The sequence below is a fragment of the Neopelma chrysocephalum genome, unplaced genomic scaffold (assembly GCF_003984885.1).
Source record: "Neopelma chrysocephalum unplaced genomic scaffold, ASM398488v2 Primary Assembly neopelma1_42, whole genome shotgun sequence".
Taxonomy (NCBI): Eukaryota; Metazoa; Chordata; class Aves; order Passeriformes; family Pipridae; genus Neopelma; species Neopelma chrysocephalum.
In genome coordinates this window covers 16669255-16687049 of record NW_020897700.1, presented here as the reverse complement: position 1 = coordinate 16687049, position 17795 = coordinate 16669255, and the positions used below count along the sequence as shown (strand labels likewise).

The 17795-nt window shown below is 34.5% G+C and overlaps 1 protein-coding gene across 5 annotated transcripts in view; it reads right to left on the bottom strand.

Moving 5' to 3' along the window:
- Nucleotides 1-17795, bottom strand: part of FSTL5 (follistatin like 5) — a 289125-nt gene that overhangs the window by 189767 nt on the left and 81563 nt on the right. For all 5 annotated transcript variants that reach the window (XM_027676803.1, XM_027676801.1, XM_027676804.1 and 2 more), the window contains exon 4: nucleotides 10867-11115. In XM_027676803.1, coding sequence (XP_027532604.1) covers nucleotides 10867-11115 — 249 coding nt within the window. The remainder of the gene's footprint in view (nucleotides 1-10866; nucleotides 11116-17795) is intronic.

Genomic DNA, 17795 nt, shown 5'->3' with positions numbered 1-17795 from the left:
TTTAATAGTTTTTCATTTGTTTGGGGGTTTGTTTTGTTGTTTTTTGGGTTTTGGTGAGGTTTTTTTCTGTTTGGTTGGTTGGTTTGAAATAAATAAGCCTTAAAAAACCCCAAAACTTCTAACCCAGCATTTTCTCCTTTGGACTCCCTTTCACATCTTTCATGCTTGTAAATATAACAAATATTCTTCAACTGACTGGCTTCGATGAATCTAATCTTCATTAGACTCAGTAGGATCAATGAACCTAATCTTCATTAGACTCAGTAGGAAGATCCTGAATTAGATCCTGAGTTCACTCAAATGGTAGCGTCAGAGAAACTTCCATACTACAGTCCTTGGCACTTCAGAGTTTTTGTAAACAAACGTCGGAAACACATGGTCTTTAATTTCTTAAAAAAATACTTTAAGTACTGTTAAAATTAAAGAAAGCATTAGCATTCTATAGATGATATGTGTCACATATGTTCACTCAAATATTTAATCTATATCAATGTCGTACTCAGTATTATTAGGGACCTTAAAACCTTTTATCACTTTTTTTTCCTATAGGATTTCTCACAAAAATATGTTTTCCCAACTATCATAGCTAAAATGACTGCTTTAAAACTTCATCATACAGTAAAAAAGATAGATATGTTCCCAGTGTGGTCATTCACCATCTGTTTAAGCAAATACACTTAAAGATGCTTCTACAATTGTGATAAAGCAACAGCAAATCTAAGAGCACACAGAGCTCATATTCTAAAATGATGATTGTACAACTATAGTTTGCATCATTAGAGACCAATAAAAATCTTTATGTTCCTTTTGAAAATCAAGGACCTTCATCAAAGAGAAGATGGAATAGGAAAATAACATAGAACTGATTCATTCAGGAGTTGTCTTACATTTAGAAGCACTAATGAAACAACTTATTGACCATAATTAGTATTAACACTGCAAAGATAATTTTTCCTACTTTCAGATTCTTTTTTCCAACATACAAGGCTTGCCATTTTACTAGATTCCAAGACTGCTTCTTTCTCTTTTTCCAGGTGGGATTAAGAATATAGAATTTACTTGTGCTCATGATTAACAACAGTTCTGCTATTCTCTGTGCATTTAGATTTTTATTCTTCTAATTATCCAAGTGATCACTAGGAGATGCTAATTCATAGCTTCCTGCTTCACAGTGAAATATCCTGGCAAACAAAGGCTGAATAATAAATGAAAACTTACAATTTTATTAATCAATAGCTTTTTTTCTATTCTGTACAACTAACATTATTAGTTTGATATCAACTCTGTATTAAAACACTGCTAATAGCAAAACTTCCATAGACTGCCTCTTTACCAGGAGTCTTAGTAATAACCCTATAGAGAATACAGCTAAGAATTCTACTGCTTTAAGGCCAACATCAGCAGTTTCCTTTGGTAAAAATACATTTTCTTGTTGAGATTCAGCAGACTTGGTCTCTAAATGGTGAAAAGAAAAAAAAATCTCCACCATCTGTTCCTGCCCTGAGGGAAACAAACTTTCCTGGCAGTATATAGTTCAGGATTTAATTGCACCCAAAGCCAATACAAGTACATGCAAAAATATGAAACATAATTCTTAGTAAGCGGAAGTTTTGTATAATTTTACTTTAGCTTATTTCTTTGGGCTACAGTTTAACCTATTTTTGCTGCAATCTGTTTTCCTTTCTTTCTGTTGTTTGCTTTCAACAATTTGAAATTAAATACATATTATCATTCCAGATAAAGAGAAAACTAAAGGATCTAATTAGATTTCATCACACAATTTATCAAATTTTATTTACTCTGTGCTTGAGTATCAGGAAAAATACATTTGTTAAGCACCATGAGAGCAGGCTAGTTTCTTAATGAAAAGTAAAAACTTCAAATAATATAAATTTTTCACATTTCATAGAAATTAATTATAAATAGTCAGTAACAAAGCTCTGTCTTCAATGACAGCAAAAGGGAGAAGTTCAGAGTCAAACAAAGAGAGAACTAAATTACAAGGAGGCAAAAATTAACCATTTTGATTTCCTGAGATTAGTCTTTTAAAATCAGTTTCAGCTGGAAGACTCTTTTGGCCATTCCATATAAATTTCAATATGAGTAATGTCTGTTTTATCTCAGAACAAAATATGTCCCTGATAATATACTCTATTTTAATTGCAGTTTATGTCAAAAGGAGTATTCTATGGTATCAACAACTCCATAAAAAATAAAATTCTGTCATTGAATCACTTATTAAGCTCTCTGCCAAACTTCATAGTATTGTCTTTTGCTTGCAATGCTTTCTGTTACAATAGTAACAATATAAACACTGGTTACAGTGGTATAAATACTTTATTTTTCAACTACAGTAATATACTTATTATACAAAAACTGCCAAGTCCTGGAAATAAATAAAATATATACACTACAGTGTTCATCAAAATTGTGCTATTTTATTTATTTACCTGTCTATGACACAATTAACAGAGTATACTGCCCAAGTCTTCGCCTGTAGAAACTGCTTGTAGCTAATTTTTTTCTGATTACTTCTAACACTTGTTCATGCCATGACTTTCAAAATTAAAAGCATAATAATAACAACCTGATAGCTGTCATCACAAGTATGGTACTAGGAAGTTATCTGTGTACCACAATGTGTTCTAGTCACAAGATGAGACGAATCAAAAGAAAAAAATGAAAATCATCTAGGTAGTGATCTACTAAGAATTTGAATTTGGAAGTATCTGGCTCTTGCATCTCATTACTTATACTCTGCACTTTCTATTAGATTCCAAGAAAGCTGAAAAAAAAACAATATTGACAGATATTGACAGAATTTACCTAAACTAGGCACTATCAACTGAGCAGATTAAGTTTATTTGAACCATAGTCCATTTCTCAGATTCCACTAACGTGCTACATATTAAAAACAAGCAAATAACCCTGAAAAGGCAACACTAGTTTCCTAGGTTTAGTTTACCGAAAACCTACAAATATTTCTATTATCCTGCGTTCAAAGAGAATAAACACTAAGCCACAAGAGAAAGCTTTTAACTTGTAGGTTTTATCTACTGTAGATTTACTTACCCCTTCCGTTATTAGCTACTAGAGTAGCTAATGAAAAATCATTTTTTCATGCCTCTGTCTCTTCAGTGTTTGTAAAAGAAGCTACAGCTTTTTTTCAAGTTGATATACCATACACTAGCCAAGTTGAGTTACAAATATCAAGCCAATACCATGTATATGCATCCAATTGCTAATGATTTTTAAAGGCCAACAATATGTTCCATCAGAAATATTTCCCACAAGACCTAATGATAATTCTGACATTATTAACTAAAACTTTTTAAGTTTTACATTAGACAAGCCAATATGAATTAACAATTTGTGCTTACTCTAAACTGGAAAATTATGTATCTGTCTAAAGATTTCCTTTGTTTATTATAAATTTTTGACAAAAGTTTGAATTTAGTTTGATTTAATGCATAATAATTTTCACTATTCCATAGTACCAAATTTTATATTAAAAACTGAGGATACAGAGATTACTTGAACCATACTTGTACAATCCTTGTACTGCTAGCAACATGTTAACACTTATGATGCTACTGAAAAAGCAGGAAGAGAGCAAACAATATCTCTCTTGTGACCAGTGTTGTCCTAGCTGCAGGTCCAAGTTACCAGGTTAGAAGCAAGTGCACTAGTAGGACTCTAATGCCACCTCTCCACTGATCATACTTTTGCCAGAACTCTACTTCTGATCTCTCCAATTCTTCCTCAACAGTACTGGAAACTACTGGCTGAATTTTAGCACTGTGTGCTACATTCTGCTTTTTCAAAATCAGGCTGAAGATGAATAAGTAAGAATGTGTTTTAGAGATGCTTATCCACAGAATGGTTGAGGTTGAAAGAGACCTTCAGAAATCATCTGGTGCTACAACATCATTATTGGAAGCATTAAAAGTTTTAAAATTTTCTACCACTGAAAATCTCTGTTGTCCACAGATCTGTCTCTTTGTGTGGTGACAAACAGCAGTGATGACCTTACAAGAAATTTTAAACTTCATTAAGTTTTTACAGATATTATCTAGAGAACACCAATTTCTCATCACTATATGAATGCAGAATATATGACAGGTTAGAGCTGATTAACACACTCCAGCATTGAAGGAACTGATATATAGAGATTGAGACTGCTTCAGACACTGAAAACAAGGGATGTCTTGGCAGTATATCTTTATCTAGTCAAAAAACTCAAGCCTATATTCATAACATCTTTGAGGCTTGTCATTGCTCCATCCTGCGTTTTAGGAGTATGAACTTAATGCAAAGAAGGAAAGAAAAAGTAGAGGTCCAAACTCTAGTTGCAAACTGGTACAATATCACCAAGAGCAATGACGCAGGGTCTGCTGAATGTTTAGTTTTTAAATTAAGCTTGTTATATGCGGGTTCTCACAACTATCTTGAACTTAGCTTCACTCAGATTTAGTAGCAGATATTACATATGTAGGACTTTCATGATAGTTAGTTTACACAATTCAAGATGGTTGTGTGGAATTTAAGAGAGACAAATTGTGTCAAATCTTGCACAGATGTTGGAGGAAAACCAACCAGTTTTCCAAATCTCATGAGTATTGCAGCTCAAGAAAATGAATCACATGGGGAGAGAAGACTACAGTAACAGTGCTAAGATTTAGCATGGCTTCAAAGCACATCAAAAAGGACCGGTTTGTCATTGGTTAGAATATCACTTTCCAACAAGTGCTGAAGAAGCAGTACACTTGCAATTAACATTGGTTTTCATGCTCTGTGAATGTGCAATTACTAATGTTAATAGTTAAAAACATGTACAATCCCTGCATGAATTCAGTATTTAGGATTAATTTCTTAAGTGTTGCACTAAGTGAACATATGAGATCATCAGCTGAATTACTAATCTAAGTCAAATAATTCCTATGCTCTATTGAACTTCTTTTGAGATTAACCAGAATCCTTCTTACTTCTTAGTCTTCTGATAGGGCTCTGAAAGACTTTTGGTATTTCTTTTCACAATCTGGTTTATGTTGAGCATACAACTTGAGTGATAGTTGAAGCTTGACAGTTTATCAGCAGCAACCTTAAAGGTGTATGCTGTCTGCAGGAATTCAAGCTTTCAGAAAGAGTGTAATAATGATGTTTTCAAGAATTTCAACAGAGAAGCCAAATAATAGCCAAAGTAAAAAAGCAAATACATCTTAGAAAATAAGTTCTTTTGCAATGAAAATACTCCAGCACAATGTTACTCAATTTAACATGTCATAAATTTCTTTTGAAAGACTGGCTAATGATCAACTTTAAATAATGACTGTTCAAGATTTACTTTTAAGACAAGATGAAATATGTCCTGCAGTGAAACTAGTAACATGACAGAGACTTACTTGCTTTTGAAGTATATGAACATCAAATGAGATTAAATAAATGTCAGTGCTTCTAAATTAATGTGTCAATATTTCAGGATCCAGTCTAAGACCACACTCACCTAGGGCACAAATCACATATACACACAAAAAATTAAAATCTTTGAACTAATCCTGTTGAAGTCATGGTAGAGGCTACATCAGTATTCTAGATCTTTTCTGTGGGCTACTGTTGGGATTTAGTTCACTTCAACTCACTCCCCCCAGCCCTTTTTCAAAAGAAAAAGCCTACAGCCTTTTCCCTAGTATTTACATTCTGCTTCTGAAATCCTATGTTGCTTTTACTCATGAGGTCTGCTACGTATCAAACACCAAAGCTTGTTTTGAATCTGTTCCTGCTTACTTATCCAATCATTTTTATTTCTTTCACTGGAATACAAGGCAGCCTACTCACATCCACTCTTAGCATGCTCTGATGATTTTTTAAGATGCCTCCATATCCCCTTCAAGCCATTTGCTACTTTTGGTCATTCCTGCTAATGTCTTCTGAACTTTTTTCAGTCTCCCCATACTTATTTTGAATTTTTCCACAGTCAGTTCTTATCCTCACTGCCCTGAATAGCTTAGTCTCAGGAGCAAATTTTCTTGCCTAAACTTCTACTCTCTCTTTGGGAACAGTCTGAAAATCAAATGTTATAGCAGTCTTCTGAAATCTAAACATTTTAGTAATAGTAGTAAGAAATCTGAAGCTCACAGACTATTTAACAAATTCAAATATTCACCAAATGAAAAATGAGTCAAAAATAGAAAGTGAAGAATTTGAAATATTTTTAACATCATAAGAATGCTACAGAAGCTACTTATAAGTAAAAAGTTTACATATGAAGTAAACTTTATTCCAGAAATATTCTATAAAATTCATAGTATATAGGAGTATTTGTTACATTCCTGAAGATTCCCAGCAAATTGCCATTTGTCAGAATGATTTAGTAGATCACTGTATAGAAATATAGTGTAAACAGCTCAGCATGCAAAGGAAATATGAGATGAAGTTTGTCATGGAGAATTTTTTAGTCTCTCATGTATATTTACTGTCCTGGGTTTAGGAAAATGAAGCAAAAGAAGTAAACAAAAAAATGAAAATATAACTGAAGCTTATTTGACATCCAGATTGTGACATTCACTACCCGGTACATTGTCCCACACAGGAGTCCAACTGAACTTTATAGAAGCTGAAGAATGGTGTTTCCAGCCTTCTAAATTTCCCACAAAGCCATTAATTTCGCAGTGCCACTTCACATAGTAAAGATAGGGGTGTAGGCATCCTTTTGAATCACCACCCTTTGGGGCTTGTTAAAGCTACAGCTAGCAACAGCCAGGAAGGGGTCAGGAAAATGTATCAAGCCCAGCATGAGTCAGATAGTTACTTTGCTTTTCTTACAGCAAACTGAACCTGCTCTGAAACACAAAGTAAGTGGCTTGGGAACATCCAGGACACAAGAAGCAGAGAGCATACAGAGGCCACCTAGCCTGTGCATGCTCTTATGCTCATGCCCTGGAGGAACTACCTATTCACCAAACAAACAAAAGCAGTGCCAAGCCACAATAGAATCAGCATATCAGAATTCCCAGCTCATATGGTCAATATCAGAACTAATGAATAATCTAACCTTTGAACGCTGTCATTGATATTTCCTTTAGTTCCTCATTCATGTTTCTTTTTCTTCCCATCACTGAACTTGGCATCCTGGTAGTTGACAATCTCTTTTTTTCCTCATTGATATTCTTAGAAAGTTCCTTAGATCACAAAGCACTTTCTAAAGAGTTCTCTTACATTATTAGAATAATCCTAAATACTTCACATTTTTAGATAGTTAGGACCTAAGAGCTCTTCTGAAAGCAATTGCAAAACTTTCATTCACTAACATCCAGTTACAGGACACTGGACTTTACTGGTGGGAAATAGAAGACTCTACAGGCATACAAAATACTTCTCATCTCGATACAGAGAAAATGGAATTAAAAGCAAATATCTTCTCTGCAGAATACATTTTGATTCTATATGAGAAGAAATTGAGACAGCTTATTAAGTAACTCTCAGGGTCAAAGTCAACGTCTAACCAAGCCATTAGAAAAATCTTTGCATTTGTTTCATCATGACATACCAATAAGTAACTGATGGAAAAATTACAGTAAGAGTGGAGGAAAACTAATTTCTAATTTAGTATGGCCATTATCTTGATCCATGTCAAAAATGTACAATTTGCATAACAGTCTCAATCATCCAGGAAAAACAAAGAGACACTTAAAACTTTCAACTTCAATTACCTTTTATGCCTGTGTTGCACACATTTTGGAAAAATGGATGATTTAATTTGGTGTGAAGAAATAAAGCTAGCAAGTGACAATGAAAAAAAGGAAAAAAAGAAGTATAATGAATCTGGTGATAAACAATCTAAAATAAAAGGCAGGTAATGGACAAGAATTTGAAGTTTCAACTTAAAAAAACCCATCATGTCAGCAGAGTACAGCTTTGAAAGAGCTAACTTTTGCTACCTTAAAATACGTTTATCAAATGTTTCAGACATGGCTCCCTGTGAAGGATTTGATGGGTTTTGTCTGTGTTGTTCCACGCACAACTCAGCTGAGACACACATTTCTCAGTGATGCTAATGGAGTTTCAACATATAAGCCAAAGATCTCTCTCATTTAGGAAGTCAGTCCTTTAACTCCACTTATCATGTAAGTGTTTAAAAGAGCAATTTTCAAACCATTAGGTAGAACTCATGATTTTTGAGATCAACTATAAATCATTCAGCTACAAGATGTATTATTTAAATAACTATAGCTACCTAACTGCTATTGTAATGTTAATCAGGTATATAGAACATTTGCTTATAAAATTTTATTCTTCACACACAGAATACTAAGGTGTTTTCTGGTAAGCTTGCTCTTTTAAACAAGGCGTATTTCTCGGCTTCGCTGATCTTGAGCTCCATAGCCAAATTAAAACTCAAAATTTATGCAAGAAGAAATATTTTCCCCTGAAGGGGGAGGGGGTAGAAGAAGGAATCAACCCAGTAGGAGGATTTGAAACCCAAAAACCACAAAGCATGACCTTGCTAGAGATAAAATTTAGAACAGATAAAATATATTAAAAAAATACTAAGTTCACAGTGGTTTGATCTGAAAATCAATGATTAGCAATAAACCACAAAGTAAAAATACTTAATTGCTGTCATAATATAGTCATTGTTGACAGTGACTACCTTATCATCTTACAGGCATCCTTGCAGGAATCTCTTTCCCCTCATGCCCTGCCACAGTGCAGATTAGCCTCTATTGAAGAATTTTGTGAAAGCCTAAACAAAATGCTCAGAATATTTGTTTTCTGAATGCGAGATCTTTTTTGTATTTCTCTGGCCTCAGAAGCAGCTCTTTGAAGTGAGATCATTTGTGCTAGAGGATGTCTGCTAAACTAATAAGGAAGACAGGTGGCAGTGCCCTTCTGACATCATCAAGTGTCTCACCACCCTCACAGTAAAAAATTTCTTCCAACTATCTAACCTAGATTTCCCTTCTTTCAGTTTGTACCCATTGTTCCTCGACCTATCCCTACGGTTCCTGATGAAGAATGGCTCTCTGGCTTCTCTGTAGCCCCCCTTCACATACTGGAAGGTTGTTGTGAAGTCTCCATGCAACCTTCTGCAGGCTGAACACGCGAACTTTCTCAGCCTGTCTTCATAGGGAGGTGCTCCAGTCCTCTTATCAACCTCATGGTACTCCTCTGACTTGCTCCAACAGTTCCACATCCTTCCTACATTGGGGACACAGGAACCGTAAGTCGTACTCTGAGTGGGGTCTCACCAGAGCAGAGAAGGGGGGCAGAATCACCTCCTTCAAGTTGCTGGCCATGGTTCTTTTGATACAGCCCAGGATTCAATTGGCTTTCTGGGATTTGAGCACACACTGACAGCTCATGTTGAATTTTTCATCAACCATTACCCCCACATCTTTCTCCACAGGGTTTCCTCTCAATCACTCCTCCACCCACCCTGCAGGTGTGCCTGAGATTGCCATGATCCAGGTGTAGGGCCTCACACTTTGCTTTGTTGAACTTCACGAGGTTTGCATCAGCCCACCTCTCAAACCCTTCCCTCCAGCATGTTTGTTGCACAACACAGCTTGGTGTCGTCAGCAAAGCTGCTGAGAGTGCACTTGATCTCACTGTCTCCACTGTCCATGTTGCTGACAAAGATCAGTTACTGCTGAACAGCATTAGCCCCAGTAATGACCACTGCAGGACACCACTCACCACTGGTCTCCACACGGACAATGAGCTGTATTTGTGCATCGGAGCTTAGATTTGGTAAAAAAAAGCCCAACTCTTCATTTAAATGACAATTTCTCAATGATAAATGTAGTGAAAAAGTCAACTTTTAAAATTTTTAAACTGGTTTCATTTGAACAACCTTATACTAATATTTTAACCAGAATTTACAAGATTGTATTAAAGTGAAATATTGTAATTTAAATGAATGTTCCCTACAAAGGTGAATTTCATTTAACAGAAATATTTTAGTAGACTTCTTTCTGTGGTGATAGTAGTTATTAGTTGGTTTTACTCAGAGTGCAAATATATCCACAGCATAGAAGAGTGCTAACAAAAATAGGACAGTCTTTAAAAAGAATATGAATCAATTCATCCCCAGGTAGACTAATTAAAAAGGGCCTTATTTAAAAACATTTCCCCTCCCCTCCAAAACCATCCACCTGTTTTAACCAGTAAAAACATGCTGCAAATCTGTCAAAGTACTCATAAACATGCTTAATCAGTCTGTATTGGCAGAGTTCCAGAAACCTGCAAGGTGTGCTCAAATTACACAGAAAAAGGCAAGTTGCTATTGTTGACATCTTCAGCATGAAATACTTAATACAAGGTGCATCTGACAGCATTCAGGCTGTGGAAGCGTAACTAAACTTGCATGCTGTCATAAGTATACAAGTAAACTCTTCATTGTGCAAATTCAAAGCAAGGAAGACTCCTTTAAGCCATGAACAAGCTGCTGTTCTATCAACTTCAATACCAAATACAACCACAGGTCCTGTAGCCTTCCAAAACCCCTCTGAAATCCTAAATTCTGTTTTTCCCATAACAAAAATTATATCCTTCTGGCATTGGGAGTGTAAATGCATTAAGACGAATGGGGTCAGCAACCACATGTGTAAGGTAAGCTGCCATAGATTAGTTTCCATGAGACAACTGGTTTATTCAGGTTAAAAAGGGGTGATTGCCCAGAGGACTGAGTATAAATAAAAGGAAAAACAGAATCCATAAGATATCTCTGGAGTGCAATACTTACCATATTAACTTAGAATCGTTTATTCACTGTACACTCAGTGCAAACTCCACAGAGATTTAATTGAATGGCTTAAAAACACATACTCGATAGCAACATTCCAGGTATTGTTCAGCCACACTTACCTTTAAAGAAACAATCTTCATTGTGTACAATGGTGACCTTTTGCTTTTTCAGACAGGCAGCTCTGTGCACTTCACAGTGGTTTTGATAGAATTCTCCATCAGAACCACACACAGGCTTGTAATGCGGCTTGCAGTGCTCCATGCACAGACACTCAGCTTGACCAGTCTTCCCATTCACAACGCAGTGTCTGCCCAGACCACAGTACTTGTTTTCACATGATCCAAAATGGCCATCCTGACCAAGATACCCTTAAAAAAAAAAAAAAAGCTTGTTTATTAATTACATTTTGTTTAACTGCATGTAAGATACAAAAAGGATTGAATTGTGTGCATAAAGTGATACTACGTCTTTTGTTCCATCCTTGACTAATGTTTAACCTAGGTCAATCTGAAATGAAACAAATTTAGTCTCTTTATCATAACTTTTAAGCTTTCATTCACTGTCATATACTAACTGTATATAAGAGCATGATCTAGTAACAAGATTTACTCTTCATTAAAAAAAACCAACACAGTAAATCAAGTATTTTTAAATGCGTATTGAAGTTTTTTACCCTAAGATCACTATACTGTGGCAGGTAATAGAACAATGCATTCTCTAGAATTTACATCATAAAATATCTCAAGTTGGAAGGGACTCATAAGGATCATTGAGTCCAACACTATGCTTCTCACAGGACAACCAAAAACTAAACCATATGACTAAAAACATCATCCAGAAGCTCCACAAATTCTGACAGGAAGATAAAATAGATATTCACATAGACTGAACACAAGAATAACTAGAGCTGGGGCAAGGTTCTTAACCAACACGGAGAATTAAAAAAAAAATAAAGCAACAAAACCTCTGTGGTGGCAATATAGTAACATTTGAGGGAACAGAGCATGGATGAGCAGGACATTCAAGTGAATGGTGACAAGGAGTTAAATGACCCTCTAGCGGAATTTCAATGAGGACAAATGTGATTTGGATAACAAACAGAGCTTTAAGAGTGCTGCAGTAAAGATAAAGAAGTTTCTGCTGGCCACAACTTCCAGTTCCTTCTGCTCCTAAAACATGGAAATGGATTGTCTACATTAGGCTACCAAAGCCACCTGTCCACTTTCTATCCTGTCTGTGCTGCTGCCACCATGTAGGATAAGGACTATTTGTCAGGAGCAGATCTCTTGGTGAAAGACAAAGTTCAGTGCACAATAATACTTCCTCATTATATCTTCAGTTTCCATTTTGACTGCCATAGAACTATGGCTTTTTGACAAGGGAAAGGTTATGATGTGAAAAACGAAAACAGAATTGTCAATTGCAACTACCAAAACTTCAACTACACAGGTGTTCTGATAACAGAATTGTGTCCTAAAATGAGCATAAAAATACTAAAATGCCTCCAAATGTAGAAATAGACAGTGCCCTTCACAGTTACTTCCTTTTATTCTCTCACTCCACACTCCTAACCTCCAGAACAAACACCCACCATTTTAATTCCTTGCAATACTTTCCTTATCCTCACAGCCTAGCTGAATAATACTTGGCTAACCCATACAAAAATAGTGTGAACAAACAAATCACAATGCATAATTTGGTAATAATTTGGTCATATTAGATTAATTTCCTCTAGTGAAGTGCTAATACGCCAGTACCATAGCTTGACGCACATTTCTTGTAACCACGGAGAATTTATGTTCTTCATTTTAGTGGCAGAAAAAAAATCTTACCACTTTTTCTTCTTAAGCTTACAGGTCTATTAGACAACCGTGCTTTGATTTCTTGCTTTCTCATACAGCACAAATTTTCTAGACTTAATGTACTACAGAAAGCATGCAACCATAAAATTGGGCCTAATGACATGCTTTCGTTATATTACTTGATAACAATTTCAGCACAAAGTTAAGAGGACTACATATCCATGGCTGATACAACTATACTACTGTGATTTTTATTCACATGTATAGACCAGACTGATGGTGGGTTTAATTGCTTACGCCCCAAACTGAGTTGAAATGGGCAAACCCAATTCAACATTAAAAATTTCCTATAAGTTTTTGAAAATATTTCTCCTTGTGCCTATGTATCACCACTATTACAAGAAACAGACATTAATTGATGGAAATTAATGTAAACCCAATTTTCTTCTACTAGTGCCAACCTCAAATAAGGTCTTCAATGTCCAAGAGTACTTTAAAGCATAGGTCACGTACACATATTGCAGAACTTAAGAACAACTTTGAAGTGATGGAATTGTTACGGTTCGAGGCCAAAGTCCATAAATCATTATTGTTTCTGCTTTCTGAATGGAAAATAAAGATCTCAATCTGACAACCTCTCTGAATTATTGACGGGTGTGTGGTGACTCAACAGTACACTGTGTTGCATGTTGCTATGAAAATGCAATCAATTTAAGACTACACTTGGGACTTCATTTTAGTACTATAATTGAATCTGACGCCTGAATGCAAAACAGCTTCTTTCAGATAAGGGAGAATGACTTACATAATATATATACGATATACATGATATATAACATATACATGATTTTTATAATATTGGTATATGTCAATGTATGCCAATTATGGACAGCAATAAACAAGCAATATTTTTGCCCTAACAAAAAACTGTATTTGTTATGAAATGTTTTATAAATATTTCAATTTTACACCATTAACTATTCAAAAACAATACATATATTTTCATACATATCTGCATATGCAACTTCTTCAATTGAGGTCTGTGGTAAAATTCCCATTGACCTCAATAGAGGCAGGATTCTTCCTCCAGACATAGTCGGAGATCTTAAGTTATAGCCTCAGGGTTAGCAGGTTTAAGAAACACTGTTCTGTGCCGAAAAGGAGCAGCTATGTAGACCATCAAATAGTTTATAGTACATACAGTACATATTTAAGAAGAAAGAGTTTAAAAGTATACTCTGAAACAGTCCACCAACCAGTGGTTATCAGATTACCAGATCACTGATAACAAAAAAAATAAGTAAAATCCATGCAATTGCAAATGAGGTAACAAAATGTTCACAAACATAAATTTGAACTAAAGTGCAGCCAATTCTGAAAACTTAAACAAACCAATAAATTCTAAATAGTTACTGTGAGATACTAATAAATGAGTTTAGACAGCAAACCAAACAAACAAAAAAACCCAACTTAAGTAAACCCAACTTCTGCTGCTTTTCACTGCTCCAGCCCAACTTTCAAGAATCACTATATTTGCCAAATCCTTCTTTTTATTTTATGTTTCCAAAAAATGTATTTCCATAAGTTTCATCTTGGAATAGAACTGCTAAAAAGTTACAGGAATCTTGCAGTTAACAAAAAAACCCCATATTTTCAAGCAATATGGGCTATGACTTGCAGCCCATTAATGAAATACCTGACTCTTTCAGTGACTCTCAGGAAATCAAGACTACTACTTTTCCTTCCTGGAATTATTTTTAATGGAGGTATACTTTTGATAGTATGATAATGGAAAAGGGATGTTTTTTCAGTTTTCTGGGGGGTTTAGGAGATTTTTTTGTTGTTGTTGTTTAGTTGAGTGTTTTGAATTACAGTGTAGATAAGTCTCCTGGGATAAAATTGTTTAGGATGCAGCACTCATTTAGGAGATCATCACCATCACAAACATCCAGTGTTTCTGAAGGTTGTTCTTCTTTCTAAGCATTTAAATTTAGAAAGTGAACTAGTAAAAGGTGAACTTCAGATTCTATATTTAGATACAATAATTCAATAATTTAGCAGAGAAGGCAAGCAGCCCGGTATATTCAATATTAGGAGAATGAAAACCAGTCAGGATGACAAATAATCTAGCCAGGAATGCTAGTATTTTCCCAGCAATTTGTTATTGCTTATGTGATGATAGGTAAGTCTATATTTGTCAAATACCACAACACAACAATAGGAAAGTGTGCACCCATATTAGCAACGTACACTGAATTTTCAGCCAAAAAACTATAATATCTATGCATTCTGAGAATATCTACAGTACTATGGGAAACAAAATGTATTTTGTTCCATTTGAAAGTAAGGCAGAAAACATTTAAATTATCATAGCCTTATGTTAAAAAGAAATATCTTATTCAAGAGCTATCAGTAAAAGCGTATTACGGCTAAGACAGCCAAAGCAGTCCCATAGATTTTTCACATTCTCTTGAAATTTAAAACTCTAAACAGATATAAAATGAAATAACAAACAAAAATGAAAGATTTTTTATTTTAAAAAGTGTGAGAAATGAAACTCTTTTACCTTTTAAGAAAAAAAATAAATAGTTTCAAATTGTCAGTTGAGATTTCTCATACAGGTTTCCTATTTAAAGGCTAGTTCTACAGGACCCAGGGTTCAGCAAGCTCTAGGTCACACTTCAATAATTTACAGTTGGGAATTAAGTGGATGTTTTAGCATGCAAAAGACTCAGAGAAATCCACACTTTTCCCTTTTAACTAATCAGTTTAAAGAAACATTCCATATGGAAACTTTGTAAATTCATGAGAGAATGAATCACCATGTTCTACAGTTGGGCTGGAACACACATAGGCTTTCTGTATGATAAATCCTCTCTCACAGACTTACTGTTTTTTTTATTTGTCTAACAACATGATTTGCATTCATGGCTTCCATCACAACTTGCTGCATTACCTACGTGTCATGTAAAACAAAGTGGCAGCTGTTTTTGGAAATAATGCATTGATATTTGTGTACAAATTGTGTACAAATAACTAATGGTTATTACTGGTGTCCTATTCCCTCCTCTTTTATTTAAAAACATTCTGTAAATGACAATTCTAACTCTACTGTCGTATCTTTGTTTAATACACTACCTATGAAAGCCCCAACCAAGACTGTAATCATTACTTTGGTAAGTGTTCAGTGTAGTCTCAAGTTTCACATAAAATAGAAAATATGTAAGGGACATTAGTGGGAAGAACGAATGAAAAAAAAAAAGGAGCAAATGAGACTGATCACCACCTACCAACACTCATAGGGCATTAACACTGAGCATGACCTAAGTATGAACTGTGAGTATCTGCTCATAAATATTAAAGCTCTAGACTCTTTCTATTCTTAAACGGTAGTATTTTAGCAGCAGTTCTTTGACAAATTTTGATTTCAGTAGCAAGAATAGCTTGTAATTACATGGACTGAGCATGACACTAAATCTGCATTACTCATTATCCAGCACTCTTGGTATATGAAATTCTTCAGTAATATAGCATTTTTTATTTTGGTTAGGAATATTTTGGGCAGGGGGAAAAATGTAAAGAAAAAGGTGGATTATTTTAGGATAAATCAAACAGCATTCGAAATTTGTCAATATAATGCTTGTAGTAATACATTTCTACCATATAACTAACAGCACATATCTTAATAAACTAAAGAGATAAAGGATTTCAAACTCTTCTTACTAATCTATTTTCTAAATATAGTAATAGAGGGCCTCACCTTAACATGTCTTGACACTATAGCATCTTCGGTTAATTGGTTGTTATGTGAGCCAATGTTGTAACAACACTGTTTTAACAATTGAAACAACTGATTTTATTAATGGATTTGCATGCAAAGTAATTTCAATGTGCATCTTCCATAAATTACATCCTGACATATAAGTATTTCTTGCAAATTCTTAAAGCGAGAAAAATTCTTACTCCATATTTATTCATTTGTCTTTCTGCAACTGACTTATCCCTAACATTTATAAGTCATCTTCAATTTAAATTGTGTTTCCTACCACTAACTACAACCTGAAACTAATACAGGTAGAAGGACATATGTCCCTAGATCTCAAAAAATCATCTTCAAGACCCTAAATTTAAAAACTTTACCCTAAAAAAAACAAAAACAAAAACCAATTTCACATTCTTTTAAAAGAAGTTAAGATTAAAGTCACAGGTGTCTTGTCTTTACACTTAAAAGTCTCTTCTCATCTCTTCACATTCAATAATTTTTTTCCCCCTCAGCTTTCCTAGGAGCTTAAGTTTAAGCATAGGAAGAAAAAAAAATAAATTACTTAACTGTCCAGTACATTCTGAAGTTGTTTGTCTACATGGAGTAGTAGAGGCAGAAGGACAAAGAGAAAGAGGAAACTATGGCAAGAAATTATAGCTGAGAAAAATTACTTAAGTGATAGCATTTTCCCTGACTGCACAATAACAAACTTGACAATTAAAAAAAACAAGGTACAGTAGCCAGGTACAAAGGTCATTCCTCTTAAAAGAAATAAAGAGCCACTTGTCTAATTAAATTTGGTAGAAAAGAAAGTAGTAATTTTTGCCACATCACAGGTACAAAGAAAAAAATTTTATAGAAGAGAAAAACGGTAAAATTATTGTCCTTCACCACAAGGAAAATCATTAAAGTACCAATTTAAACATGGTCATAGTTTGAATACAATTATTATTAACAAAATAGAGAAATATCTGAACTATATCCTTATTCACAAAGAGTATTCACAAAAGGTTGATCATGAAAATAAATATTCTGAGCATGAGTTCATCGGCACTTCAATTACAGATGAACAAGTCTGAGGGACTCTGCTGCCTCATACTGTTAAGGTATAACCTTGTAATGTTTGGCAATGAGATAGAAGATCAAAGAGCTTCAAAAGATGACCAATATATAGCCAGAAGAATGTGCTATGTCACTGATGAGCAACAACAAAATGCCTGCACATATTCAGCTACCAAAAAAATAAAAATTGGTGGATAAAATGTGAGGGAATCCTACCAAAAAGTAGGATTAAAAATGTGGAGTTCAAGATAATTACAGAAAGGTAAAATAATTCAAGGTCTACTTAAATCAACATTTTCTATTTTCTAATAATTTAAAAGTGTAAAATAGTTGTACAGCAAGGCTGCTTTAAAAAATTCAGGGGCAGAAATAAACTTTTGTTAGAATATTGTTTTTCCTCCCAGGAGGTTTTCAAGAGTAG